The 27,272-nt window shown below is 50.5% G+C and overlaps 1 protein-coding gene and 1 long non-coding RNA gene across 9 annotated transcripts in view; one reads left to right on the top strand and one right to left on the bottom strand.

The window, feature by feature from the left end:
* Nucleotides 1–27,272, top strand: part of FHAD1 (forkhead associated phosphopeptide binding domain 1) — a 122,366-nt gene that overhangs the window by 36,813 nt on the left and 58,281 nt on the right. For 6 of the 7 annotated variants that reach the window (XM_049106990.1, XM_049106982.1, XM_049106987.1 and 3 more), the window contains exons 4-11: nt 60–327; nt 8,536–8,645; nt 11,894–12,109; nt 16,076–16,199; nt 19,122–19,252; nt 21,594–21,683; nt 22,935–23,039; nt 26,928–27,035. In XM_049106990.1, the coding sequence (XP_048962947.1) occupies nt 60–327; nt 8,536–8,645; nt 11,894–12,109; nt 16,076–16,199; nt 19,122–19,252; nt 21,594–21,683; nt 22,935–23,039; nt 26,928–27,035 (1,152 nt within the window). The remainder of the gene's footprint in view (nt 1–59; nt 328–8,535; nt 8,646–11,893; nt 12,110–16,075; nt 16,200–19,121; nt 19,253–21,593; nt 21,684–22,934; nt 23,040–26,927; nt 27,036–27,272) is intronic. The other variant, XM_049106984.1, reaches the window with a different exon arrangement.
* On the bottom strand, nt 871–3,554 carry LOC112660007 (uncharacterized). 2 transcript variants are annotated; one of them, XR_004813432.2, is made up of 3 exons: nt 2,563–3,554; nt 1,485–1,581; nt 871–1,378 (listed from the first exon to the last, which is right to left on the bottom strand). It is a non-coding gene; the product is annotated as an uncharacterized LOC112660007 (long non-coding RNA). The 2 variants fall into 2 exon arrangements; XR_003136638.3 differs by having other exon boundaries at nt 872–1,378; nt 2,573–3,548.

The raw sequence follows: 27,272 nt of genomic DNA, 5'->3' as shown, positions 1-27,272 counted from the left end.
GGTGGAGACCACTCTCAGCTGACCGGAACCTCCTCTGACCCTCTTGTCTGCCCCTATAGGTCTCCTTCCCATGGATGAGTGGCCCAGTACCTTGGCCAAGACCACAGCCACCTCGGGCCATGCAGCAGCCGAAACAGTCACCCTCTCCACCACAGATGCCCTTCCACTCGAGCATCCGGCCAGCACCAGCGCAGAGGAGCTGGTCCCAGGGGTTTCCCAGACCCGCCATGGTCCCGCCTGCCTCCCACAAGCGGCCTGTGAGTGCCGGCGGGAAGATGTTCTCCTTCGTGGTGGACAGCACTCACAGGCCGCCCATCATCAAGCAAGGTATTCACACACGCTTCCGCTGGTGGCTTTGGGAATGGGTTTAGAGCCACAGCATGAGTCTTGGTTTTTGCTTATTTGCTCCAATTCTAAAAGTAGAACGGAGTCAATTGTGAGAAAATCAGAGATGGGGCGTCGGGATGGTTCAGTCAGGAGTGTCTGACTCTTGACCTGAGCTCAGGTCTTGATCTCAGGGTGGTGAGTTCAAACCCCATGTTGAGACAAAAGCCCAATGTGGAGCCTACCCAAAAAATTAAAAATTGGGGGATGGAGCACCTGGGTGGGTGAGTTGGTTGGTCTTTGGCTCAGGTCATGATCTCAGAGTCCTGGGATTGAGCTCTACATCCGGCCCCCTGCTCACCAGGGATTCTGCTTCTCCCCCGCCCCCCACCATTCCCTACCCCCACCCCTGCTTGTGATCTCTGGCTCCCTGTCAAATAAATTAATTAATTAAAAAAAAATTTTTAATGGGGATAAACAGAAAGCAAGAAAATAGTTAATATCATTTGTCACCCTCATCACCCAATAACCTCTGTTGACTTTTTGGGGCCTATCCCTCTAGACTTTGTGCTCTGACATATGCACACATCAGCAGCCCTGTGGCGAGGGTGTGGGTGTGGGTGTGTGTCGGTGTGTGCGTGTGGGCTCACATAGGAATGTGTAGCAGGATGCAGACTTACAACTTTGACTCAGATGTGCAGAAACATTGGCAACTGAAATCCCCCTTGGCCACAACAGCCTCCGGAGTTTTTTAAATATTTTATTGCCATTTTACAGGTGAGAGGAGGCTGAGGCTTATCGAGGAATATTACCTCCCGATGTGACATATTCAATCTAGTCCAATCTCACATTTTTCAGTCAAATTTAAGGCTGATTACCTCAATCACTGTCACCGTCACTCACAGCCTGGTCACTCTGGGGGCCAGCCTTCATGGTTTCCCTCCCTCACCCTCTTCCATGGGGGAGGTGGGGGAGCTTCCTGCCTGTCGCTGTCCTCTTGGCCTCAGCAGCAGGCTTGACTTGATCCCTGGCATGATTGCAGCTTCCTCCAAACCTGTGATGTGAAGATCCCATTCTCTGTCCTCTGCACCCCAGCCCCAGGCCCCGCATCCCCCTCTGTGTCTCCACATCCTCCCCTGGTCTCACTCAAGACCATTCACCTGGTCACCTCCCTCAGCTATTCAAATAATAGTTGTTGTCATGAAATAAGCAAACGGAGGAGTAGGTGCAATGCAGTTACATCGTCTTCTTCTTCTTCTTCATCCAAAAAAAAAAAAAAAAAAAACCTTATGTGCCATCAACACCAAATGAAACTACTCAGCCATTTCCCCCCCTACCTTCTATAAATATGAAAATCTTCAAACACAAAGCAAAGTAAAAACAATCTCCCACCTAACTCCACCATTAACACTTTGCTGTACTCTTTGTATCTGTCTATCCATCCTTCTATTCATTCATTAATCCATCTTATTTTTTGGTGCATTTGAAAATAAACTGCACACATGTAGTCTTGCCCCTTAATATGTTAGTTTATATACCATTAACCAGAGTCCAACAGTTTTTGTCTTTTGGTTTTTTTTTTTTTTTTTTCAGTTTTTGTCTTTTTGATGTAAAACTAACATGCAATGTATATGTTATCAATCACTGCATGACAAACTCTCCCAAAACTTAGTGGCCTAAAGCAAAACAAAAACAAAAACCCCAAACATGAATTATCTGGTATAGTTTCTGCAGGTCAGGAATTTGGGAGCTGCTTAGCAGGGTGGTGGTGGTTCAGGGTCTCTTATAAGGTTGCAGATGAGCTGTCGGCCGGGGCTGCAGTCATCTGAAGGCTTGACCAGGGCTGGAGAATCTGCTTCCAAGATGGCACCCTCAATGGCCATTGGCAAGAGGCCCCAGGTCCTCATCATGTGAACCCATCCAGAGAGCTGCTGGAGTATCCTCAGTGGAGAGCAGTTGGCAAGTGATCCAAGAGAGCAAGATGGAAACTACAGCATCTCTTAGGACCAAACCTCAGAAGCCACTCTGTCATTTCTGCAAGATCCTATTGGTGACACAGGTCAGCTCTATCCAGTGTGGGGAAGACTTCCCATGGGCCTGAACGTTAGGAGGCAAAAATTATTGGCAGCCCTATCTTGGAGCCTGGCTACTACAATGTGCCCTCTGGTCCTCAGTGATTCACACACACACACCCCCACCTCACTTGTCTAATTCCTTCCCCCTCTCCCGAGTTCTTACAAAGTCTCACCCCATCCCAGCATCAGCCTAAATTCCAGGATCTCATCATATAAATCAAGTCCAGGTACCGATGGGGCTCACTGGGGCTAGTTCCTTAAGTTCAGCTTCTCAAGTCCCATTTCCAGCAGTCTGAAGATCTGTGCACTAAAGAGACGGGTTGTCTGTCTTTCACACACCCAACGTACACTGGCGGGCCAGGCATAGCATACTGCGGTGGACACGCCTTCTGTTCAAAAAGGAAAAACAAACACACAGGAGTCCTTTCAGTCCTTCAGCAGTTCTGAAATCCAGCCAGGAAAATGTTTCAAGGTCCCTGATTAGGACTTAGGCCTATTCTTGCCCCAAAATGACCCTCTGTGGCTCTTGCCTTTGCCCTCTGGCTCCTTGATCAGCCCTGTGGGTCCTCCTATCTTTTCCATGAAAGGTATCACACGTTTGCAACTGCCTGGTTTTATAGTCAGCTACCTGCCTATAGACATGAGAACTTCCGTTTCTGTGCGTCTCTGCCTCCAGCAGTCCACATTGGTCATGTTCCTTATTGAGGTTCACCCTAGCAGGCAAAAGCCATGCCCACATATTCCTTTGACACAGGCCCTCCTCCGCCCGGGGCTTCTGCCAAGAGTGGGAGGGATAGCACTCCGTAGAAGCCCTGGGCCCAAATCATTCTCCGAGACACCAGCTCCGATGGTTCTGCATTCTCGACAAAGGATATTAAAGGTTTTACACTCAGCTTCGTCTTCAGAGCATGTTTTCCTGAGAGTGGTCTGATTTGATCTTTGCCCAGAACCTGTGTCTTAGGTTTCATTTGCCACGTGGCAAGGCAGAGAATCTTCCAGCCCAGTCGAGTCCCAGCTTCTTATGGTTCAACTTCCCTCTGTTGGCAGCTCCCCCCCCCACGGTTCACAGGAAGTGCCAGGCTCCGTCACCCAGTTCATTGGGAACATTTTCTACTTCCCCCATCACCACAGGCAATGTGTTGCAAAACTTCCTGCCACCGCATGTCGGGGATCCTTATAAGAAGAGAGAGATCAGGGATGCCCACACGTGGAGGAAAGGCCGTGTGAAGACACAGAAAGAAAGTAGCTAGCTACAAGAAGAGAAGCCTTGGGAGAAACCAACCCCGATGGCATCTTGACCTTGGACTTCTAGCCTCCGGACTGTAAGAAATACAATTCCATTGCTTAAGCTGCACAGTCTGTGGCATTTTGTTATGACAGCTGAGCTGACCATTGCAAAGCCCGCCCACTGTTGGAGAGGACAATCCACGGGTGTGAATACCAGGAGATAATAACCCTTGGTGCCATCGTGGAGGCTGGCCGCCACACAGAGGCACCCAGTCCAAATCCTAAAGACACAATTAAGGTGCACACATGCTGTACACACATGCTCCGGAGAATTAGCTGATAAGTTTCAGGAGAGCCAGGCGGTTGTTAAAGCACGGAAGCGACTTCTCTCCCATTTGGCAATTAGGTGCAGCTTGAAACTTCCTAAAGCACCTCTGTCCCCACCACCTCGCCCCATGCCCTCCCACTGCCCCAGCCATCCCATCCCTCCCTTAGAATTCTCCCCACGGGGATCTCCAAATGATCCAGCAACTAGAGGGTTTGTTTTGAACTGAGGCAAGCCAGTTCGGTCATACATGGCCCTTGGGTTCTCATTGAAAGGTAACAGGAGCCAGTAAAGATGTTTGGGGTGGGCGGGGGAGACTGCTCCAGCCCCTCTCTGCCCGAGTGTAAGGAAAGCAAGTCTCAGATAAATGCTGCCTCCAGTAGCAAAGGGGTCCCAAACCTCACTCAGCCTGTTCTGTAGGTTTGATCAAGTCCAGGCTCTCTGTCCTTTAAGGGCTTCAGCCATCACCTGATAGAAAAGGCTCAGTCAAGACAGCCAGGACAAGGTCACAGAGGCATCTAGAGTTATCTAAACCAAGCCTGAAAAAAAATTAAATTAAAAAAACTAAAAAATTTAAAAATTAAATTAAAATTAAAAAAAATAATAATAAACCAAGCCTGAACCCGAGTCCCTCCTGGGGAGCATGAGGGAAGGGCTGCCCAGTGCTTCAGCTCACCTGCAGGCAGTCTCTTCCTCCATTTGGCCACTGGGAGCCTGTTCATAGAGCATGCACAGTAATGGGCCACCCTTTTTTACCAACAAAAACTCATTTCTGGCCTTCAGCTTGCTAATTTGGAAAGTGTCAAGTGTCATAGCTGCCTCTGGACTGCACCTGTCCAATGTAATGCTGCCCGGCCACCCCAGGCAGGGGGACTCCTGATTAGGGCGACTGACTTCCCCTGGGCTGAAAGGTAAACAACTTGCTATATATAGCATCAAACAGACTCCGCCGAATGTTGAAAAAATAAGCCACAGGCCTTGCGACAGACATGAATGTGCCACAGGGGCTTCCAGGAGTCGGCTGGATGTTATAGTCAAAAGCCTGTGCCATAGAATTATTGTTTTTTTGTTTTGTTTCGTTTTTGGGGATCCCACTTCTCCTGAATTCCTTTCAAAAAAAAAATCCAGTTATAGATATTGGCAGGAAATGAGACATCAAGTAAAGAGGGAGGAGCACAAGATGGAAAATGTTCTAGGCCCGTGCTTTCTGGTGCAGTAGCCACCAGCCACACGCAGACTGAGCTAACGTAGCTAATGTGACAGAGGAAATAAATGTTTAATTTACATTAATTTGGGATCCCTGGGTGGCGCAGCGGTTTGGCGCCTGCCTTTGGCCCAGGGCGCGATCCTGGAGACCCGGGATCGAGTCCCACGTCGGGCTCCCGGTGCATGGAGCCTGCTTCTCCCTCTGCCTGTGTCTCTACCTTTCTCTCTCTCGCTGTGTACCTATCATAAATAAATAAATAATTAAAAAAAATAATAATAATTTACATTAATTTAAATTTCAAGACCGATACCTGATTCAGTTATTGGAAGGCTTGGAGCATGCCTGGAACATCTTGAGTATGCAAATCTACTTCTTCAACTGCACGTTTTTTTGCGAAACCCAAATACAGATCAAGTCTTCCCATTGAAAATTTAGTAGCTTCCAAATCGAGAGGCACCGTAAGTGTAAGATGAACCCTGAGTTTCAAAGACTTGGTGCCCAGAAGAAAAAGAATGTAAAATATCTTGATCTTTTTGGTCTTGATGATGCGTGGAAATTATCATTTTTTAACGTACCAGGTTAAATAGAATATATTTCAAAATCAGTTCCACCTTTTTTTTTTTTACCTTTTTAATGTGCCCAGTACTAAATTTAAAGTTTAAATTGTCTTATGTAGCTCTCATTATTTTTCTATCAGACTGCACTGCTCAGTGACCCTCCCGGGGAAGGCCTTCTGCTGCCCCTTATTCCACCCAGCTCTTGCCCCCTCCCGTCACCGTCACCCTTAGCAGGCAGCTGCCTTCCAGAATTCCTGGGGAGGAAGCAGGAAGGAATTCCACAGAGAGAGGGAGTCGCCCGGGCCCAGGGCCCACTCGCTCCCCACGCAGGATGCTGACCCAATGTGGAAGACACATTCTCAGGAGTGGTGTGAGCACACCTGCTGTCTGAGCTGTGAGGCCAGCACCCCCAGCAGGCCCTCTTCCCTAAGCCCTGCCCATCCACAGCCCCGTAGGCCTCCATCAGAGACAGGAAGCCAACTGTGTAGGTGGGTAGGAGGGGAGCTTTCTTTTCTGGACTATTTCTAGGGGGACCAGATGGTATTGCATGGACTGTGCACCGTGGAGTGTCTCCCTTCCTGTTGATTGCCAAGGACTAGGTTAGGGACTCACTTGATGGAGTTTTAGCAGCTGCCTGATGAAACTGGTAAAGGGACCAAGTGTCCTGCTTTGCCAGGCAATGCGGGGCTTCCTGAGATGGGGACTCTCAGTACCAAAGCCAGGAAGAACCCAGGCAAACCGGAATCAGGCATGTTCCTTCTTGCTGCAGGGTCTCAGGCCACGTTCCTCCAATGGGACTGGAGACTGTCCAATGTCTCCCACTGGTCCCGCCCACCGCCCACTCTGGGCAGTCACTGTCCCTTCCACCTAGAATGCTGTTTCCTCCCCTCTACACTTCATGAAGTCACTTGCCTTTCAGTGCATGGCTTGAGTGTCTCTCCCTCAGGCATTAGCCGGGGAGAGGGTGTGACCCCAGGTCCAGCCACACCAGGAGGTGTACCCCAGACGGTTCTGGTGCCGACACAGGGAGGATGGATGAGAGCCCAGGCCCCTTTCCTTCCACACGCCCGGGGCCACTCATCCAACATGCAAGGCCACGCGTTCACCAGGCACCACGGGCCTTTGACTATGTCCACTTGTGCTTCTGGAGTCGACAAACACATCCAAGACCTGGGGGAGAAAATCATTGGCTCTGAAATCCATAAAGAAAAATGCGGAATCAAAGTGAATAAGTGATGGAATAAATGTCCACAAATGTGACAGTGTGTACTTCATTAATTGTTAATGGTAACATTCATTAATGTTTCATCACCTTTGAAAACAATTGGTTCAATTTCTCACTTCACAAGAAGACAAGAATGTGCGGTGTATGCCCAGAAATCCATCAATGGGAAATTTCAAACGTGCCGCTTAGAGCCAAATGATCTCAAAAGCAGGAATATAGAAATCTTCTCAAAAGTTTCTACACCAAAAAAAAAAAAGGTTTCTACAACAAAACAAACAAACTTATTTAGTGTTAATGTGAGTGAATCATGGTATGTTTGATGGAAAAAAAAAAACAGACAGGAAAACCTAAATGTCTACCAAGTGGATCCAAGTTAAATATGTTTGGCACATTTGGACATGGACTGCGGTGCCTGGCTGGCTCGGTCCATGGAGCATGCAACTCTTGATCTCAGGGTCATGAGTTCCAGCCCCACGTTGAGTGTAGAGATTACTTAAAAATAAAAAAAATAAATCAAATAAATTAAATAAATAAATAAATAATAAAATAAAATCTTGGGGCACCTGCGTGGCTCAGGCAGTTAAACATCTGCCTTCGGCTGAGGTCATAATCCCGGGGTCCTGGGATCGAGCCCTGTGTTGGACTCCCTGCTCAGCAAGGACATGCCTGCTTCTCCCTCTCCACCATCCCCAAGCTGGTGCTCACTCTCTCACTCTCTCTCTCTCCCTCTTTCTCTCTCAAATAAATAAAATCTTTTAAAAAAATCTTTTTTTAAAAAAGAACATAATGAAGGGAATTAAAAGGCACAAACTTCTAGTTCTTAAAAAAAAAAGCATAGCTGCAAATACGGACATTGGAGGATGTTTTTGATATGTTGTCAAGTGAAAAAGCAAGCTGGAGAAAAATCTCTGCAATAGAAATCCATTTTTGGCTTTTTCTTTAAGGATATAATTGCAATAAAAATCGCTAACATTTAGTACTTAATGTAGTCCTCGGGGGCGGGAAGCTTCTTCTGGAAAGAGAGGCTTTTTCTGTAAATATTTTAGGCTCTGCGGCTATACTGTCTCTGTCACAGCTACGCAGCCCTGCTTTTGTAGCTGGAAAGCAGCCACCGACAGTATGTCCATGAATGACTGTGGCTGTGTTTCAATAAAAGTTTATTTAAAACACAGCTGGGAGGCCAGCTTTGTCCCTGGTGCCATAGTTTGCCGACCCCTGCTCTACACCGTTACTGCATTTCATCCTGAGTGCCCTTGATAACAGTGCCCCATATAACATGTAAGTTAGGTAACTAAGGCTTAGAGAATAAGTGACCTGCCCAAGGTGACCAGCTCTTGCACGGTGTAGCAAAAAAGCCTAGCAAGGGACCCGCCAAAGCGAATCGGCGCGGTTACCCCTGAAAAGGGGAGGGACAGTCCCTTCCCTTTCTGATACTTCAGTGATGCCTTCTTCATCGCTTTGCAATGAATGTAGACACTGCCTTGCAGTGTTTCACAGCAGCAGGGAAAGAGTCTGAAAGTAGTCTAAAAATATCCTTCCCGACCTCGGGGACACTCACAATGTCCTGTGTGCTCTCTGTTGATCCCGTGCGTTAGTGTGGACCGATGCTGTGGAGCTGTCGGAACAGTCAGTGGTCGAAGGAATTTCCAGGGCAGGACTTTCCAGGGACATTTACGTGGACCGGGACCCAGCCCAGCAGGATAAGGTGAGGGGTCTCGGGAAGGACAGAGCTATAGCAGCAGAAGAGCCTGCGGAGGGATTGCCTCTTGTCCTCTGGGCTCTAGAAGTGCCTTTTTCACTATGTCCAAGAAACCACCTTTTAGTCCCGGGACATTCAACCAAAAGTTTGGTAACTGCTCATTTTATCCCAAATCACAACATCTACAAGCACGAAGCATTGAGCACCTACCACGGGCTGGACTGTGTCCTGTGCCCTTAACGTTCAATTTGCTCATTAATCTTCACCAGCTCCAAAATAGGTGTTATCCCCCTCACTTTACAGATGAGGGAGCCGAAGCTCAGGGGGGTTCAGTAACCTGCCCAGCGTTGCACCCTGGGAGGGCAGCGCTGGGATTCAAACCTCGGGCTGGTTAACTTGGAGGCGGGTGCTCCTGACACCCACACGGTGACCTTGAGTGGTGGGACAGTGGTGGGGAAAACCCGTTTCCTGGCAGGAAGAAGTGAGCACTGACGTGGAAGACTGAGCCAGGACAGAGGCTCCCTGAAGAACCAGAGAGGTTTAGGATGAAGCGAGAGTGCGAGCCAGAGCAGGTGAAGCCCAGCCATGCTGGGAAGGGTCCAGGGTGATGTCTCCTTCCAGAGACACAACCTGAAATTAGCCTAAGAGAAGCAGTCCTGCGATGTCATACCTCCTTCAAGACCAGGACCTGAGCCCTGTGGCGATTCTCTGCATTTGTGAGGAGCAGAACCACTTGGGGTCCTGGAGAGCCGTGGGCATCGGTGACTGCAGGTGGCAGGTGTGCCAGGAGCAGACCTTGGAGAGGTGTTGCTGTGGGGCGAGCAGCCAGGCTCGGATGCTGTTACCAGTTCTCTACGGCTGCGTGCAAGCCGCCCCAACACTTAGTGGCTGAAAATGGCAATTTATTGGGTGCCCGGCTGGCTCAGTCCGTAGGGCCTGCGACTCTTGATCTCAGGGTCAAGAGCTCAAGCTCCACATTGGGCATGGAGCCTACTCAAAAAACAAACAAACAAACAACCCAGCAACTTATTACTTCCCAGAATTGACAAGTTGACCTGGAAGCTTCTTCTGCTGGTGTCCCCTGGCTTCACTCATGCAACTGTCATCAGCCAGTGGCATGGCCCAGCCGGTGGTCTCGGATGGCTCATTCCCATGTCTGGGACCTCAGCCGGCGTGCCTGGAGTGATGGGTCCCTCTCTGCACTCGGTTTACCATCCGGGGCTTCTTCACCGGCCCGGGCCTCCGGGAGGGCCAGAACAGAAGCTGTAGGGCCTTCTAAGCACTTGTCTGGAGATTGTTCTTCAGCACTTCTGACCTCTCCTATTGGTCAGAGCAAGACACAGGACCAGCCCTGATTTAGGGGCTGGGGACGTAGATTCCACTGCTTGATGGTAGAAGCTGCAAAGCATCTGTGGTCGTTTCTCCATCCACCCCAGTTTTAAAACTGCGGAAATAGAATCGCAGCCACGTTTATAATCTTTTCTATTTAGAAACCATTTATGCCCTGACTTTCCAGGATTCCTTCAAATGCAGGTGGCAATAAGCACATTAGCTTAAGGGAGGAAAAAAAAAGGCATTTTTTGGGGTCATCTTTTTAAAAATGTTTAAAACCTGCTAGTTTCAGGCACGGCTCGATACAGGAGCTTGAGTGAGCATTTCAGCGTGCTCTCTCCTCCCCATCTCTTCCCTCTGTTTCCCTCCAAGTTTGGCTTTTTGCAAGACACTGGCTTCATGGGAAAGGACAAACTCAGGCAAACCAGCCCATAAATTTAAAGTTTGGGATCCACAAGGAGGCAAGATCCTCTCCGTCTGTAATGGATGCATGAAATCTCTGAGAAAACCCTGGTTGTCCAGCTTGGGTCACGGACACATGAGGAGGTGGGATGGGAAGGAGCAGGGCACGTGACCAAACGGTCTTATCAAGACCCCATGGGAGGGAGAGCACTCTCCCCAGGAAGAGCCTGGGGTCTTCACAAAAGGCAGCAACCACGACTGTACACCACACCTTACGGGCTTCTCTATACTCCAGGGCCCAGCACAGGGCCTGGCACATAGTAGCTGCTCAGTAAATGTTTATCGCATAAACATCTATTCACATATTGCACAGTGAATCAGCACCTGGCTGGCCGCAATCGGATGAAACAGGCACAGCAGCCCGTGAGCGTGGGATCTGTTTGATGCTAACCCTTGAAATTTTGCCACAAGCTTTTGTAGGGATTCAAAGAAAAGCCCTTGGCGGCAACTGGCAATGCCAGAGAAGCTTCCTCGTGATGGAAACCCTGCCCTTGGGTCGGGGAACTGGGAGGTCATGAGGCCAATTAGCCAGCTCCCCAGGAAATGAGTTGGCCTACAAATTACTCACTTACCTCCTTCCAACCAATGGAAAATTGCTGGAAGAGCAGGGACTATTATAAAAGCAGAAATTCTGTAGCTGCATTTGAAAATACATCTGGGGACTTGTTTTTCAGTTTTTCTGACATTTTATTGATGACTTCTGGTGAGAAGATTGGGGTTTTTTTTCTCTTTTGGGGGGGGAAGCCTAACAAATTCTTGGGCTGCAGAGCTCTTTCTTTTGGAGACATGGAGAAGTGGGTTAATTATGCCTGTGGGTAAAGTCGGCCGGCAATTTTTTTTTCCAACCCAAAGTTTACATGAGCCCACGCAAATAAATCACCGTTCCTGTCCCATTCGCTTTGCAGACTCAGTTACCTGGAGTAAATTTTTACGTGAATAACGCAAAGAGGCAGGAAACACCAGAAGGGAGGAAATGAAAATACATATTTCAGAATGTATTAAATTTTTTAAGTTGAATAATAGTCCTCATTATATGCAGGATGTGGTCAAATAGAGTATTGTCCTAACTACCTTTCCTGGGTCCCCACCGTGCTAGGCTGAATATTATAAACAAAAACATTATAAATAAACTCCCCAGCAACAAAAGTTCCCAGGTCGGGTGGTGGTTCTCAACATGAAAGTATAATTTTACAGGAAAGGAAATTTTCAGCCTGTGAGGTATAAACATCTATTATAGGAGCCTGTATACAGTATATCATTTTCACCAAACTCTTGTCTCTGTGAGGTTTTCCAAGTGGCAGAGACAACCTTGAAAGCCCCCTTCCTCCCCCCCGCCCCACCCCCCGTCCCCTTCCCAAAAGAATTACACCGTGTTTTCCTTATATTTTTTTTTTTTAAATGGGCTCGGTCTTGCCCGCGGACCCACACCTTAGTGAACTCCCCGTCTGGCCTCCACCCAGGATGAAATCATTCTGCTCCTGGGGAAAGAAATCAGCCGTCTCTCGGATTTTGAACTCGAATCCAAATACAAAGATGCCGTGATAGCAAACCTGCAGAATGAAGTGGCCAGCCTGAATCAGAGGCTGTCGGAGGCAACCACGTCCAGGCAAAAGTTCCAGGTTCTGGATGAAGACATCGATGACAAACAGAGTGAGATCCAGAGCCTGAAAAACCAGGTAGGACTCGGAGACAAGTTGGCAGAGGCCTTAGGGTCACAACACAGGGTGACAGCTCCCGGGTAGAGCCAGGGGAGTGTGGAAGGGAGCCCCCCAGGTAGATGGGAAAGTGGCGGCCCTGGTAGTGTGGTGGGTATGAGCTCAAATCCCAGGAACTGGGGGCATGGCCAGCTCCTACCCTACTAGTAGAACCACGGTAACTTCTGTTAAGCCCCCACAATGTGCAGGCACTGGGGCCGGTGCTGTAGGTTCATTGGCTCACTTAAACCACACGGTCCTCTGACACGTACCATTCCACAGACAAGGAGACTGAGGCAGGCTCAGAGCCCCCTGGGAACTTGTTCAGGTCACATAGCAAGTTAGAGGGGGCAGCGCACGGTAAACACGGGTCTGCCCCTTGCAGACCCTATGCTCTCACCCTACCTCCTGTCCCTACCCAACTCCCTTGCTTCAGCGACACTGTCTCTCACATCCACCCCAGCCGGGCTCAAGCAAGAGCTCTGGGTGTTCAGCTGGAGAGAGGGAGCGGAATCCCCCATCATCCAACCCCACCCTGAAGGCAGTTGCTGGTTCACTTTAGGGAGCTTCATCAAACAAAAATTCCCCACCTAGAATTTCTGCATTATCCTTGAGACTAGTTAAAACTAGCCGTTGATCTGCTACATAAATCATATGTCAACAAAGTTGAAACTGGCCACTGATGAATCGTGGCCTCGGTGTGTAATGTTGCCTAAGGCTGTGGTCATGCTTGGGGCCTCTGTTCTCTCCTTCCCTGTTCGCTGCCTTCCCACCCCAACCCCAACCAACTCAAGGTGCGTGGCCTCAATCCTAGAAACGGTGCCCCCAGGAAGGGACTTAGGTTGCTCGAGATGAACCTAGGAGATTCTACTGGGAGATCATAAGCTCCATGACAGCAGGGAGTGGGCCCAGCTACCTTCTAGAACGCTGATAGGACCGTGTCTGTTTGTCCATTCATTCAAGTAAGATTTGTGGGGTGCCTCTCCTGTCCCATGCCCTCTTCTGGGCTCTTCTCCTTTCTGGAAGCTTGTCTCTTTGCCCAGTCCCTCTGGTGTCATGCAAATGAAAGCCCGAAGCCGAGAAACCCTCTTCACTTGGCAGAGAATGAGGCAGGTATGATCTTTGCCTTCCCTCGGTTATGTTCATAACAGGCACGAGACAGACTTAATAAGTGAATCTCATATTCACACAAACAGATGACTCTCCGTTGGATGTGTTCTGGGAAAACCAATGAAAGTAGTAGATCCCATAGGAAGGACGACTTGACAGCTACCTTGACAGGAAGCTGACTCCTTGATGAGCGTCTTGTTCTTGATCGGAGCCCACTTTTGCCAATGGACAGAGTGACATCTCTTTGGGTTACCCTCCCATCTCAGAACTCTCCTGAGTACAAGTGGTGTGTCTTGCCCAGGTGTGCGGACACAGGTGAACAATTCCCACATCATCTTTTTTTTCTTTTAGTCAAATACATGTGACATATGCTGTGTGATCCTCACTTATCTTTGAACGTCAGTAGGTCATGATTTGAATCTTGCTGAAAGTGGCTGGTGATATCTGGGGCAGGAGGGTGGGGATGTTCACAAAGAAAGGGTCTAGAAATAATCACACCGATTCATCATACTGTCGCCTCCCCCCAGTTGATCGTCACTTGTAACTGAAAGAGACTGTTTTGTTACAAGGCGCATCGGAACTGGAGGCCACAGTGGGTCTGAACCCAAATCAAGTTGTATCAGCTCACACGGTCGTATCCTAAATACTGTACCGCCTGCAGAACATTCAGCCACAGGTGTGAGCCCTGTGGCAGGTTGATTTATTGATCTGATTACTTTGTAGGCTCTTCCCCTGTCCCCCTGAAAGGGTGCGCGCCAGGACCTGCTCCCAGGGGTCTTCCGTCCGCTACAGCATCTCTGGGAACCGCCTGCCTCTGCGTGTTCTTGAAGGCCTGTGCTAATGAGCAGCCCAGTTATTCTCTCGAAGCCGTCCCCGTCACGCTGTCCACTTTCTTGCCATTCGGCGCCCATCTATTACACAGGACAGCAGACCTCGACCTTCTTGGGATGTATGCCCATTACAGACGGTGTGGAGCCTTTCTTTCCCACCCCGACCCCAACCAACTCAAGGTGCGGGGCCTCAATCCCAGAAACGGTGCCCCCAGGAAGGGACTTAGGTTGCTCGAGATGAACCTAGGAGATTCTATTCCTAGAATCCATTTCTTCAGAAAGAAACAAAGAGGTTTGAAGACCATTTGGAGTTTTCTTGTATTCGGAAATCCTAAAACCCCAAAGCATAGATTGAATTCTCTTCTATCTGTCAGAAGCAGAAGCACAGGCATCTTTGGGCAGGTGGGCATACGCTTTGCCGTCCTTTCTGGGAGCTCGTCGCCTCGTGCTGTGGCTCTGGTGTCGTGTAAATAAAGGCACAAAGCTGAGAAGAGCTAGAAACGCCCTTCAAAGCTACTCCCAGTACCTTTTAGGGGAAAGTTGCATGTCTCCCACAGAGAACAGTAAGAGGTGAAAGAAAAGTTTTGGCTCGAAGTTTCAAAAAGCACAAACATGCAAAAGTAGAGCCTCGGGGAGGGTGGAGGACAGAGTCATCTATGTCCCCACCACCTTCTGGCACATGCCCTCTTCCCAGCGTCTCAGATCCCCCAGGGAGAGAGGAAGTGTCACGGCCCCAGTTGTCACAGAACCTGAACAATGATGGTGCGTGAAATGAGCCAGGGAACTTGTGACACCTTGATCCTTCTGTTAATTCTACCAGAGTAAGAACGACGAGGGCTTCAGGGACAGAAACCGGCACCGAGGACTGTGGGCGCCATCTGGTGGCAAAGGCCTCTGCGCCCTCGGCCGCCTGACCTGAGCGCCCTACCTCCCCCCCATTTTTCGTGCCACACCTGCTGCAGGATAAGAGGGTGGACAGGGACCCCCATAGCCCCGCCTAATTGCAGTCACACGGGTGTGTAAATGAGCCTCGACGAGGCTCCCAAATGCACCCAAAAATCTTACCCGGCTACCTTCTTCCCCAGAACGGGCTGGAGGAGCTGCGGCCGGGCCCACCTGGGTGCTGAGCTCGGAGGACAGTCACGGCTACCGCCTGGGTGCCGAGCGCCAGGCACAATCCGGGCGCCTGTATACACACTAACTCATTAAAACGCCTCTGAACCAGCCCATCCGATGGGGACTCCTGCCACCCCACTTCCGGAATGGAACAGTGAGCCAGCATCTGGCCTCACGTGTTCGTCAGCCTGTAAGTGGCAGGAACAGAGTTTGAAGGCCAGAGTCGGGCTCCTGAGCCCCTGCTGCGCCGTACAGCCTGAGGCCTGTATCCTGGCCCTAGAGCCACCTGGCAGGGAGCAAGGAGCCACCTCTGCAGCCATGTGATCCTGAGCAAGTGACCCACCTCTGTGAGACTCGGTGTGCTGCTTGCAAAATGGGGGCATGAGCGGGACCCTCGGCCTCCTGCGACACTGTCAGTTGCCATCAGGGTAGCATCTGTGAAAGGGCTTTGTGAGCCTGGGGTGTCCTGTGAGATGGAGGCTGCTGTTGTTCGCATTCGAGGCCATTAATTCTACACCCGGCTTAGCCTCTCATGAGCTCTGCTCTGCAGCCCTCGGCGCTCCATGACCCGGAATCGACAGCTGGTCTATTCCTGGCCGAGAGTCCAGGGCGGGTAAGAAGGCACCGTAGGGATCAGCTGTCCCCGGTGCCAGCTGACCCGAGCCACTCCGCGGGCACAAAGATAAGACATGCTTTGATTACATGTGACATGGCGGTCTCTGAAGGAACCTGCCCTCTCCTGTCCCTTCTGCTGGTTAGAAGTAAAAAGCTCGGTTTCCCCAGCACCCCACCAAAGATCCATCCAAAGCTGCTGTGCAACCGCGGAGGGGTACCCGCGGATCCTGCGCACCCGGGCAAGCGCCCTCTGACTGCGTGTCGCCTCCTCCCACAGATCAGTGCCCTACAGCAAGGCTACAGCCAGGTGCTGTGCCAGACCCTGTCTGAGAGGAACTCGGAAATCACATCCCTGAAGAACGAGGGTGAGAACCTCAGGAGGGACCATGCCGTCACCTCAGGTGAGCTCTCTCTGATGGGGGGCCTGAGAGCTGCCCCCTTCCCCCTCCTTCCCTGGCCGCAGCAGACATCACCAGTCCACCGCTGCCCGGCTGCACGCTGATCCGAGGTGCGGCCTCAGCGATCTTCTCAGCGGCCTGTGTCCCCGAGTTCAAGTACAACCAGCTCCTCGGGCAGGGCCTGACACCCATGTGCGTGAAGGTTATCACTCAGCTATGTCTGGCGAGCGCCCCAGGGAGGACATGGGACGCCGTGGGGCTTGGGCGCTTCCACGGGCCAGCTTGCCTTCAAGCTAGAATGTGGGCAGAGTGGGGTCACTGCATTAGGGGCCTAGTATACTCGGGCCCAAGTGAAAACATTTCCTAAGTGGCCAGCAGAGGCTGCACCCTACAGACCTCAGGGTGGGAGCCCACACGCCCTCCGGAGACCAGCTGTTTCTCACCCTGGATCCTTTCATTCATCCTACGTGTTTATTGAGCGCCCACTGGGTATCAGGCCCCGTTCCGGGGGCTGGGGACAGAGAGCCTGAGCACAGTGCTCCTGTACTCCCAGGGTTCGCGTCTGTGAGCGGGTGACAGGCACTAAAAGTAAACCTACAGTGAATAAGCAAGCCCGTTTCGGAGAAAACTGGCCCAGTGTGGGAGCGAGGTGCTTGAGGGGCAGAAATGAAGTGAGCATATAGCTTGGTGGGTGGGCGAGGACAGGCCTTTGAAGAGGTGGAAAGGGGAGAGCAGTCAGGACACCAAAGGGAACGGTGTTCCCAGCAGAGGGATCACAAGTGCAAAGGGCCTGAGGCTGGGGCCAGGTGGCCGTGCAGGAGGGCTGGAGTGGGGTGCGCATGGGGTGGGGCAGGTAAGGTCAGAGAGGGAGGCAGGGGGTAGATCACTGGGAGGGAGGTCTGGGTTTGATTCTAAGGGTAATGGGAAGCCGCTGGGGATTTTAAGCAGGAATGCCTCGAGACTGGAGGAGGGTGGGGCCGTTAACGGAGGGAGTGAAGCGCGCCGGGGCGCGGGCAGCGAGCCTGGACTGGGCCTGTTGCTCTGAGTGCCCGGGACGCAGCAGGAAAGCCGAGCAGAGCGCTGAGCCACGGGGGAGTCGCCGTGGGTCTCTGCGCATCGGGCGGCCTGACCCCCGGCTTCTCCTCCGCCTGGCTCCGCACCCGCCAGGCCTGTCTATGCTCTGTCCTCAGACACCACCCTCTCCACTCGGGGAGTAGACGACCCTGGGCTGGGGGAACACGGGGTGGGCTGGACCCGCTCAAGGTGTGGTCCCCAGACCGGTAGCACCAGCAAGCCCCGGGCCCTCGTGAGAACCGCAGAGTCCCGGGCCCCAGCCCAGAATGTCCTGCACCGCAGCCGCACTTTGGCGGGATCCCGGGGGCTCGTATACACACAGTCGAGCTTGAGAAGCTCAGGGCCGGGTTGTGCTGCGGGAGCGGCCCTGGGTCTCCGTGGCTTCCGACACGCGGGCTGGTGTCTTGCCTCCACCTGGTGTCCGTCGGGGGTGAGCAGGGGATTTGCTCAGTGTAGCCACTCAGAGACCAGGCTGACAGGCCATCGTGACGCCCACTGACCTCCACGCCACAGGTCGGTCCAGTCCCGCCTCACAAAGCTCGAAGGCAAGTCCCAGAGGGATCCACCCGTTGCAAAGTAGCCTAACCGAGTCCTGTGACAGAGCTCTGGATCCCATTCATTTCACATCCTTTTTTGACTGGCAGCTACCCATCAGATGGGGCATAATGTTCTTCCAAGAAAAGAACCACCTGAGACAACCCAATCGCACAGCCTTTCCGCACCCTTCTTCCCGCTTGTCCTCAATACGAGAATCCAATAATGTGTTAGTGACCGACTGCTACGTAACCGGTTATCCCAGAATCTAATGGGTAAAACAACAGCCACTATTTATCTCATCCAGCTTCTGGAGCTCAGGAATGTGGGGGTGACTTGGTTCTCAGGGTCTCCCGTGAGGCGCAGTCAGCACATTGGCTGGGCCGTGAGCTGGCCCCCTCCGCTCCCCACGGTGTGGGCCTCCCCTCGGCCGCTTGAGTGTCCTCACAACATGGCGGTCGGCCTCGCCCAGCGTGTGAGCCAACGGAGACCGCGGGGAAAGCCGCTATGTCTCCCACGACCCCCTGGGAAGTCGCAGTCCGTCTTTCCCACAATATCATCCTGGCTACCCACGTCAGCCCTGCTCCTGGCGCTGGGGCCATTTTAGAAGCTGGCTACCATAAAATAATAATAATAATAATAATAATAATAATAATAATAATAATAATAGGTGCCCTGTAACAAACGCTGTGGGTCAGCCACTCTCGTGTGTTCTTTATATGTCTTTAACCCTTATAACTCCTCGGGGAGACACAGTAAGATACTGATAAGGAAAATAACGTGTCCAGGAACACCAGGCTACTAAGAGGTGGTGAGCGTGAATCCAACCGCCCCGCTGACAGCCTCCTTCTGCCACAAGCCTTTTTATGGCCTCTGGTGAAAACTCCTGGGCCTTCCCCGTACTGGGCCTCGGTTTCCCAGCCCCATGGCGTGACCTCTCCTGCCAAGCCTGAGCCCACAGGGGCCCCCCTAAGGCTCTTCTTCCCCCGGCAACACTCTTGTTCCCACGGCTGACTTCTTGTTCTTGCCGCCGTCTTAAGCAAATGCTGGTCAGTGCATTTCAGCGTCACCCCTGTCCCGGCTCTGGGAGCCTAGACACAAGCTCCTCCGGTGCAGGTGAGCACCAGGGGCGGCCCGGGCTTGGAAGGGGCTCGGCCACAAGTTGGCTGACAGCTGTGGTGCGGTCATCCTTCCTGCCCCTTTGACCTCTGTGAGTCTTTATATATATATAAAGATTATTAAATATCTATGTAAAATTTATGTGTTTGTTTATTTATTTATTTATTCATTCATTCATTCATTCGTTCATTCCCCCAGGGATGGTGTCATCTCTGCAAAAAGAAGTGTTCACAAGGGATGAGGAAATTCAACAGCTCAAACAGGATGTGAACCAACTAAAAAGTGAGAACAAAGAAAAGGATCACCAGCTTGAAGCCCTCAGTTCCAGAGTGAGTGTTGGGTCACCGTCATCATACTGTAGCTGTCCCCAGAAAGCAAGCAGAGCAGGGTCCCATGACTCATCTCTCATACCCTGGGCCCTGGCTTTAAATGTCACTCCCATCTCTCCCACCACCGTGAGATGAGGCCGGTGCCCCAGGGCGTAAGGAGGGCACAGGAGGACAGCCGCTGGGTGGCCCAGAACACGAAAGGCCCAGCGGGAGAGACCAGCGGCAGGGGCCAGGTTCTCTGCAAGTTAAAGAGCTTTTTTATTTTTTTTTAAAGATTTATTTATTTATTTATGAGAGAGAGAGAGAGAGAGAGAGAGAGGCAGAGACACAAGAGGAGGGAGAAGCAGGCTCCATGCCGGGAGCCTGACGAGGGACTCGATCCCAGGACTCCAGGATCCCGCCCTGGGCCAAAGGCAGGCACTAAACCACTGAGCCACCCAGGGATCCCCTTAAAGAGCTTTTTAAATGTAACTTTGAGGGGCACCTGGTGGCTCAATCGGTTAAGCGTCTGCCTTCGGCCCAGGTCATGATCCCTGGAGTCCTGGGATCGAATCCCACATCGGGCCCTGCTCAGCAGGGAGCCTGCTTCCTCCTCTGCCCCTCTCCCTGTGCGTGCTTGCTCTCTCTCTTGTGCTCTCTCTCAAATAAATAAACAAAACCTTGAAAATATAACCATATATGACTTTGACGCTGCGAATGATGCCTTCCATCCTGACTTTAGAATCCCGATCCCGCAGAATAAGGTTTCTCTCAGCATGTGTGTGCTCTCTTGCAATGAATCCAGCTGAAACCGAAGAGCCGTCACCCCAGGCGGCAGCTCGGGGACACACGGTGCCTGACTGACCCGGTGCTCTGTCTGCGGGGATGTCAGGGGGTGAGAGCTCCAAGTCCTAAAGAAAAGGCCCAAGAAGTACCAGTCCGGTGCTTAGCACGGTACCCAGTTTGGAACTCAGAAAACGCAGAGCGTGACCTTCGGGGTCAGACAGGCCAGGATCCAAGCCCAGGCTTTCTTGTCTCATGACTTACTTGCCTCCGTGTCGCCTCTGCCAGGCGGGGACAAGAAAGTGATGTTCCGAGAAGTGGGAGGCTGATTTCAGTGGCCCTCTCCCGCCCCTGCCCCCACCAGCCGCCAGGCGACCAGTCCCTACCATCACTTCTACCCGCAGACTGACTTCCTACATGCAGGGCACCTGCTTTGTGTGGGGGGCGTGAGTGTGCCTGTGAGTGTGTGTGTGTGTGTGCCGGCAAGGGGGGCAGCTTGCAGGGCTGGTGCCAATTGGGAGAAATATGGAAAAACAACCCCGACTTGACCATTCTGCTCACTGAAGTATGTGTGGATTCTTTCTCCCACCACTTCCCCTTCCTCGTTGACCTTGGAGTGAGGCGTTTCTCCTCCCTAACCGGTGCAGCTCTTGTGAGCATTTGGATGCCTGGCTTTCCTTTTTTTTCTAATCCCCTTTGTCATGTGTGATAATTTTAGGAAAATAAAAGATGATATTGAGAAGCAAAATTGAAGAGATAAGGAAGAAAACACTACCCCTAGAAACCCACATTCATATTTTAATGTGTATTTTTCCAGTCTTGGAAAAAAATAAATACAAATTTTAACATTTATACTATACTCTTTTTTAATTTTAAATATGTACTATTTTCCCATGTTAATAAATAAAAGCTCTTATCATCGGTCCTAAAAGCTACAGAATATTTGTCTGGAAGTACACAATGTAATTAAGTGATCTGTTGTTGGACACGGTTGTTTCTTTTTCTTTCTTTTCCTCTGTTGCTAATACTGCCTAGAACATCCCTGACCCTACAGTTTTGCTGATTTCTCTAGTCAGCGTCCTTAAGAGACAATACTAAAGTGGGGATTTCTGGGTCAAAAGAAGGCCCATCTTTATGTTCTCAATGTGTGTTGCCAAACTGCCCTCCTGAAAGGCTGTTCCATTTACCTTCCCTCCGCCAAGCAGCTGTGTTGGGAGATGCACCTTGCAGAAAGCACGAGAGCGCCTCCCTGTATTCCTGGCAGCTCTCTTGGCTGGTCCCAGAGGCAAACACACCCATCCCGCCACCCTAAGGATCCAGACTCCGCAAAGCTGGGTCTGTCCTGTGGTGTGGACTGCTGGCTCCTGAAGAAGCATTTACACACATTATCCCCGGAACTCACGAGAGGGGTGACTGACTACCACCTGCTGCAGGGCCCCGGGCGTCCCTCAGACGCAAATGGCCTCACCTCTGGAAATTTGGGGAAGTGATTGGATTAAGCAATAGGAAATGCTCAAATGCGGGGACTTAGGGACCCACAGACAACCCCACGTGGCCTTCTTGTGTTGTCTCTCCATAGTGCTCCGCGCTGAAAGAAGAGTTAAGAAAGGAAGATGCTCAGAAGGAACGCCAGGAAGCCCAAGGGAAAGAGTTAAAACTCTGCAAAATTGTGAGTTGAGCCTATTCACTGCTCCGTATCCCCAGAAAGGCTAGACTTTGACCTTCAGGGAGCTTTGTGGGGTCGGAGAGGGGTTCCATGGCCCATTAGATAGCACAAGCTGTAGGGCTTTAATGATTGTTTATTAACCTTGTCTCCTAATTCTTTGAAATGCTGCTTATAGCCTCAAAGAAGAAATGGCTGAAAATACCGTAGAAAACACACCCTCCCAGGATTCTCTGGGCAGTGCACACCGTCCCCGTGGGGCTGGACAGGAGACATGGGGTCCCTGCCCCCCAGACCTGTGGTGTCCAAACTTTCATGTTCCATCATGTTCATCAAAGTTTATCTTACACGTGGGCACTGTTATTAACACAAAATTTCAATTTCCTGAAGCATTTTTGTTGAAATACATCAATTTTACACCAACTCATAAAAACAAACAAAAAAAAATCATTTGCCTTATATAGGCGATGACTTTGGAAATAATGAAACAATGGTGAAAATACTTGCACTAGAATGAAAACATTCAGGGACGCCTGGGTTGAGCATCTGCCTTCAGCTCAAGGTGTGATACCAGGGTCCCAGGATCGAGTCCCACATCGGGCTCCCCACAGGGAGCCTCCTTCTCCCTCCACCAATGTCTCTGCCTCTCTCTGTGTCTCTCATGAATAAATAAATAAAATCTTTAAAAAATAAAATAAAATGAAATGAAAATGTTCATTCCCTGTGCCAGTCGAGTCCTCTTCCACGGCACCAGGCACACGTCCCCATTCATTAGGAAGTACAGCACCTTAGACACGAGGAAGAGACGTCCTGTTCTCTGTGCCAGGAACATTGCTATTCTCTGCCTCAAAATGGGAAAAAAGAAAAATTTCATTATTCTGTCCTTCCAGACTATGTCCATTGTGGCATCCAAGCAGCCCTGATTCAGATTGATCTCAAAAATACACCCTAGGAGAAGAGCTTCTAATGAGTTGATGGATATCTTGTACTGTTTAATCCAGGGTCCATGCTGATTTTCAAAAGAAACTAATCATTTCCCTTTACCCAATTTCCCAACCATCAATTGAAAAAACATCTACTTTGCCCCACAGATGTAGAATTTTCCCCCAAGGGAAGCAATTAAGCTAATACCAGACTAGGTTTCTGCCTTAATGAACCCAATGAAATGAACTACAGAGGCTCAGGATATTTCAGCCCAGAAGGCAACTCCCACTTCCCATCAGGGAAGTTGACTTCCTGTTCTTGAAACTCTTTCAGCAAATCCAAGACATGGAGAAAGAAATGAAGAAGCTCAGGGAGGAGCTGAAAAAGAGTTGTACTGAACAGAACATGATCTCTAAGACACTGCGAGAAAAGAGCAAGGTAAGACAAGGACAGTGTGGCCCAGTGACCGCTCTGGGCCAAGCCTTCTGCACGTATCATCTCCATTAATCTCCCAATGACTCCGCGTGGTCAATACCGGTATTAACCCCACTTTATGGTTGAGAAACTGAGGCTCACAGAGGTAAACGATGTTAGCCAAGTTCACGCAGATAAAGTAGCTGTACTTCTCAGAACTTGGACCCACGTCTATCTGACTCCATGCTCCTGTGTGTAACCACAAGTCTAGACTGACTTCAACTCTTATTTGCAAAATTTATCCAGAAGAGAACTGATCCATTAAATCAAGTTTGCTAATGGTGTTGCTCAAACTTAAACGCTCTTATGGATATTTTTGGCTATGTGGCCTAGCAGTCATTGAAGAGGCATATTTTTTAAAACCTCATGATTGTGGATTTGTGTATTGCTACTTTTAGTATTGACAACTTTTGCTTTGTATATTTTGAGGCCGTGTTACTAAGTGCCTATAAATTTAGAATTTTAATACTTCTCATTGGAGAAAAAAAACCTTTGATCATCATAAAATGTCCCTCTTCATCTCTAATAGATTTTTCCCCTTAACGTCTACTTTGTCATTAATGCAACTTTGGCAGCGGGATGCCTGGGTGACTCAGCTGGCGTCTAACTCTTGATTTTGGCTCAGGTCATGATCTCAGGGTCCTGGGATCAAGCCCCACATCAGGCTCTGTGCTCAGTGCAGAATCTACTTGACCTTCTCCCTCTCTCTCTGCTTCTCTCTCTCTCTCTCTCTCAAATAAATAAAATGTCATAATATATATATATATATATATATATATATATATATATATATATATATACCTAGAAGCCCTACTGCTTTTCTTTTGAGAAAAAAATACTGATATTTTCATAGCATGTCTTGTTCCTACTCTTTCTGTCAGTCTTTTAAGTTTTAGGCACATCTCTCTTCTAACTAGCATATCATCTTTATAAAATCTACTTTAACAGTCTTTGTCTCTTGGTCCATTTACATATAATGTGGTTGCTGGTTTGTCGGGATTTAAATCTACCTTCCTGCTCGGTGTACAAACTGTGTGATGCTCCCTTTTCTTCCTTTCATGCCCTCTTTTGAGTTAGTGGTTTTTGTTTCCATCTTCTCTATTAGCTTGGAAATGCCTTCCTCCTTTACTACTCTCTTAGTAATAGCAAGACAACAGCATTCAGCCTTGACTTACCAAATCCAATAGTAATTGAGTTTCTCATTCTTTAACTCTTCTTCTCATGGTCAACCTAATGGCTATAATCTGCATTCTTGACTTACCAAGATCCAACATTAGTTGATAATTATGCCCTTCTCCTTGGTAAGGAAATGACTGTGGAACACTAACTTCACTCACCGCCTCCAGATTTGTGTGCCACTGTTGTCATTTTCTAAATGATATTTTATTTTATTTATTTTATTTTTAAGTAGGCTTCATGCCCAGTGTGGAGCCCAATACAGGACCCGAACTCATGACCCTCAGGTCGGGGCCAGAACCAAGATCAAGAGTCAGACACTTAACCAACTGAACCACCCATGTGCCCCATCAACTATTCCCTATTTGTAAACCCCAGAAGACCTAATCACTATTTCTCTATAGTCAATATTCATGTCCATACGTTACCTTTCTTGCTTTCTTTTCTGCATCTCTGATCATCCATTTGGGATCATTGTTCTTCCATCCAAAGAACACCTTTTAGTGTTTTCCTTCAGCATGGCTATGCTGATGACAAATTCTCTCAGATTTGGGCACACGCATCTTTGGAAATGAATATTTAACCTTCATTCTTAAAACACATTTCGACTGAGTGTTGAATTCTGCGTTGACGTTGACATTCTTCTAGCGCATTACAGGTAACATCAGGTCCGTCATTCCATTGACTCTTGGACGCTGTTGTTTCTGCTTAGACGTCATTTACAAGCCTAACTGTTTGCCTTTGAGTAATCTATTTTCCCTGGCCACTCTGAAGATTTTGTTTTCTCTTGATTTTTAGCAGATTCATTATGATTTATTTCAGTGTGGACTCATTTTTATTTACCTGCTTGGCGTTCGTATGGGCTTCTTGCATCCTTGGCTGGGTGTTTGGCATTAGTGTGGCACTCGGGTGACCTACCACACAGGCAGCAGGTTGCTGATGAAGGCTTTTGAACAGAGAACTGGTATGATGACTTGTGATCAATGGTTATGGTGAAGATAATAGCTAAAATTTCCCATGTATTGGGCACTATGCCAAGCATTTCATCTCTTTCACCGATCTAGGCTCTCCGTTTTACAGATGAGGGAATCAAGGCTCCTAGTCACTAGTAAGGTAACCAGCCCACAGCCACACTGTCAGTAGGTAACGAAGCAAAGACTGGAAGCCAGGTTTGTGTGGCTCCCATCACTGTGGCGCAGCCACGAGCCACATGCAACTCTTCACACTGAAATTAACCAAGATTGGGTAAAAACTCCAAACTGAGTTCCCCAGTCACACCAGCCACATTGCCAGTGCTTGACAGCCCGAGGTGTCTGGTGGCTACTAGTCAGCACAGACAGGGAGCATTTCTGTCAATGCGGAAAGTCGTGTCGGACCCAGCTGCTCCACAGCCTGGCAACTCTCACAGCATGAAGAATGTGCTGGGAGGAAGTAAACCAGAGGAAGGAGCCACTTACATAGGCCAGAGGCCCTCGGTGCCTGGCAGGGGTGCTCACCAGGGTAGGGATGGAGACGTGGACTGGATGTGACAGGGGCCCGAGCCACAGGCTTGGAGATGGCTTGGCATGAGAGATGGAGCAGGGCGGCAGCGAAGGATGACCCCAAGGGCTGGGGCAGGGAAGGTGGGGCAGATGCTTAGGTGGGGAGCCCCGCTAAAGGCAGAGTCCAGGCTGGACTTGGCCTTCCCGGCATATGAGGGAGTCTGCTGAAATAGAAGTCAGGGCGTGTTTAGACGTGAGGGGATGTTTGCGGAGGAAGCTGAGGCCCAGGGAGCGTAGATGGCTTTGCCAACGGCCCAGTGCTACCCAGAGGCTCCCGGGCTGCCCCACGCTGCTCCGAAGAAAGCTCCGGGGCTCTTCTGGGTCTTTTATTACTTCTGTGACCCCCCCCCTTCAGCCCCCTAAGAAACAGCTCGCAAAGTCGTTGCAGCACAAAATCCTCACGCTTATCTAGGGGAGTTTGCTTCCTCTCCGGAGAACCCCAGAGCCCTGGGCTCCGCAGGTGCTTCCAAAACGGCGGGGTCCCCAAGGGAGCAGCCGGGCTGCGGGGCCCGTGGCGGCCGGCAGAGGGCGGCGTCCAGCCCGGCAAGCTCGCCCGCCTCGCCCTCTCCTGCCCAGGGACAATGACCCGGCCAGTCGCCCCGCTTCCCACGGGCTGCGATTCCTGAAAGACTTTGCTTGGCAAGCCCCCGGCGCGGCTTCCGCTGGCGAGCGGGCTGGAAGCGGTGATGCCAAACAGGCACGATGATAAGGCCAAGTAATAGCATCTACCAGGTACCCGGCGTGGGCCAGTTCCCCGCGGCGCTAGAGCACGGCGCCCGCTGCACATTCCCGGCCCGTTTGCAGCCCGATGTGTGCACAGAGCTTTCCAGAGGTGCCGGCCCCGCTCGAAACACTGAATCCCCGCACTCACCCTGGGAGGCGCACTAGGATCACCATCCCCGCTTGGCAGAGGAGGACCCGTCCCTGGTCATGTGGCTTGCTGGGGACCCGCAGGGGTCCTTTCCATCCCACCCCGGGGCGACTCCTGCGAGCCCGCCTCCACCCTGCACTCGCTCACCCATGACCCCTGCCCCCGCCCCAGGACCCCCATGGCCCTCAGACCTCCTCCAGGAAGCTCCCCAGAGGGCATTATGATCACATTAGCAGCGAGCACATGCTTTCATCGTCCTTTCAGGTTGAAGAGAAGCTTCAGGAAGATTCCAGAAAGAAATTGCTCCAGCTACAAGAAATGGGAAACAGAGAGACCCTCATTAAAGTCAATTTGGAAAGGGCAGTAGGTCAGGTAGGCGAGCTTCAGAGCCCCCCTCGGTGGCCCATGCTCCCCTAGGTTTTCTGCTCCCCAGCTGGTGGGGATGAGTCAGGAGGATGGTGGCCATGGTTGGATTCCCCCTGGGACCCCAGCCGAGAAGCCGCGTGTGGCTCCTACACCCCGGGAAGCTGCCCGCACCAACAGCCCGACCCCACTCCACGCAGTGAACCCACCGTGTGGTTCCCTCTTGGGAAGAGTCTGAGCCTCTTG

The sequence above is a fragment of the Canis lupus genome, chromosome 2 (genome assembly GCF_003254725.2).
Source record: "Canis lupus dingo isolate Sandy chromosome 2, ASM325472v2, whole genome shotgun sequence".
NCBI lineage: Eukaryota > Metazoa > Chordata > Mammalia > Carnivora > Canidae > Canis > Canis lupus.
The sequence above is the reverse complement of the archived record's forward strand: the minus strand, read 5'-3'. Positions and strand labels throughout refer to the sequence as shown.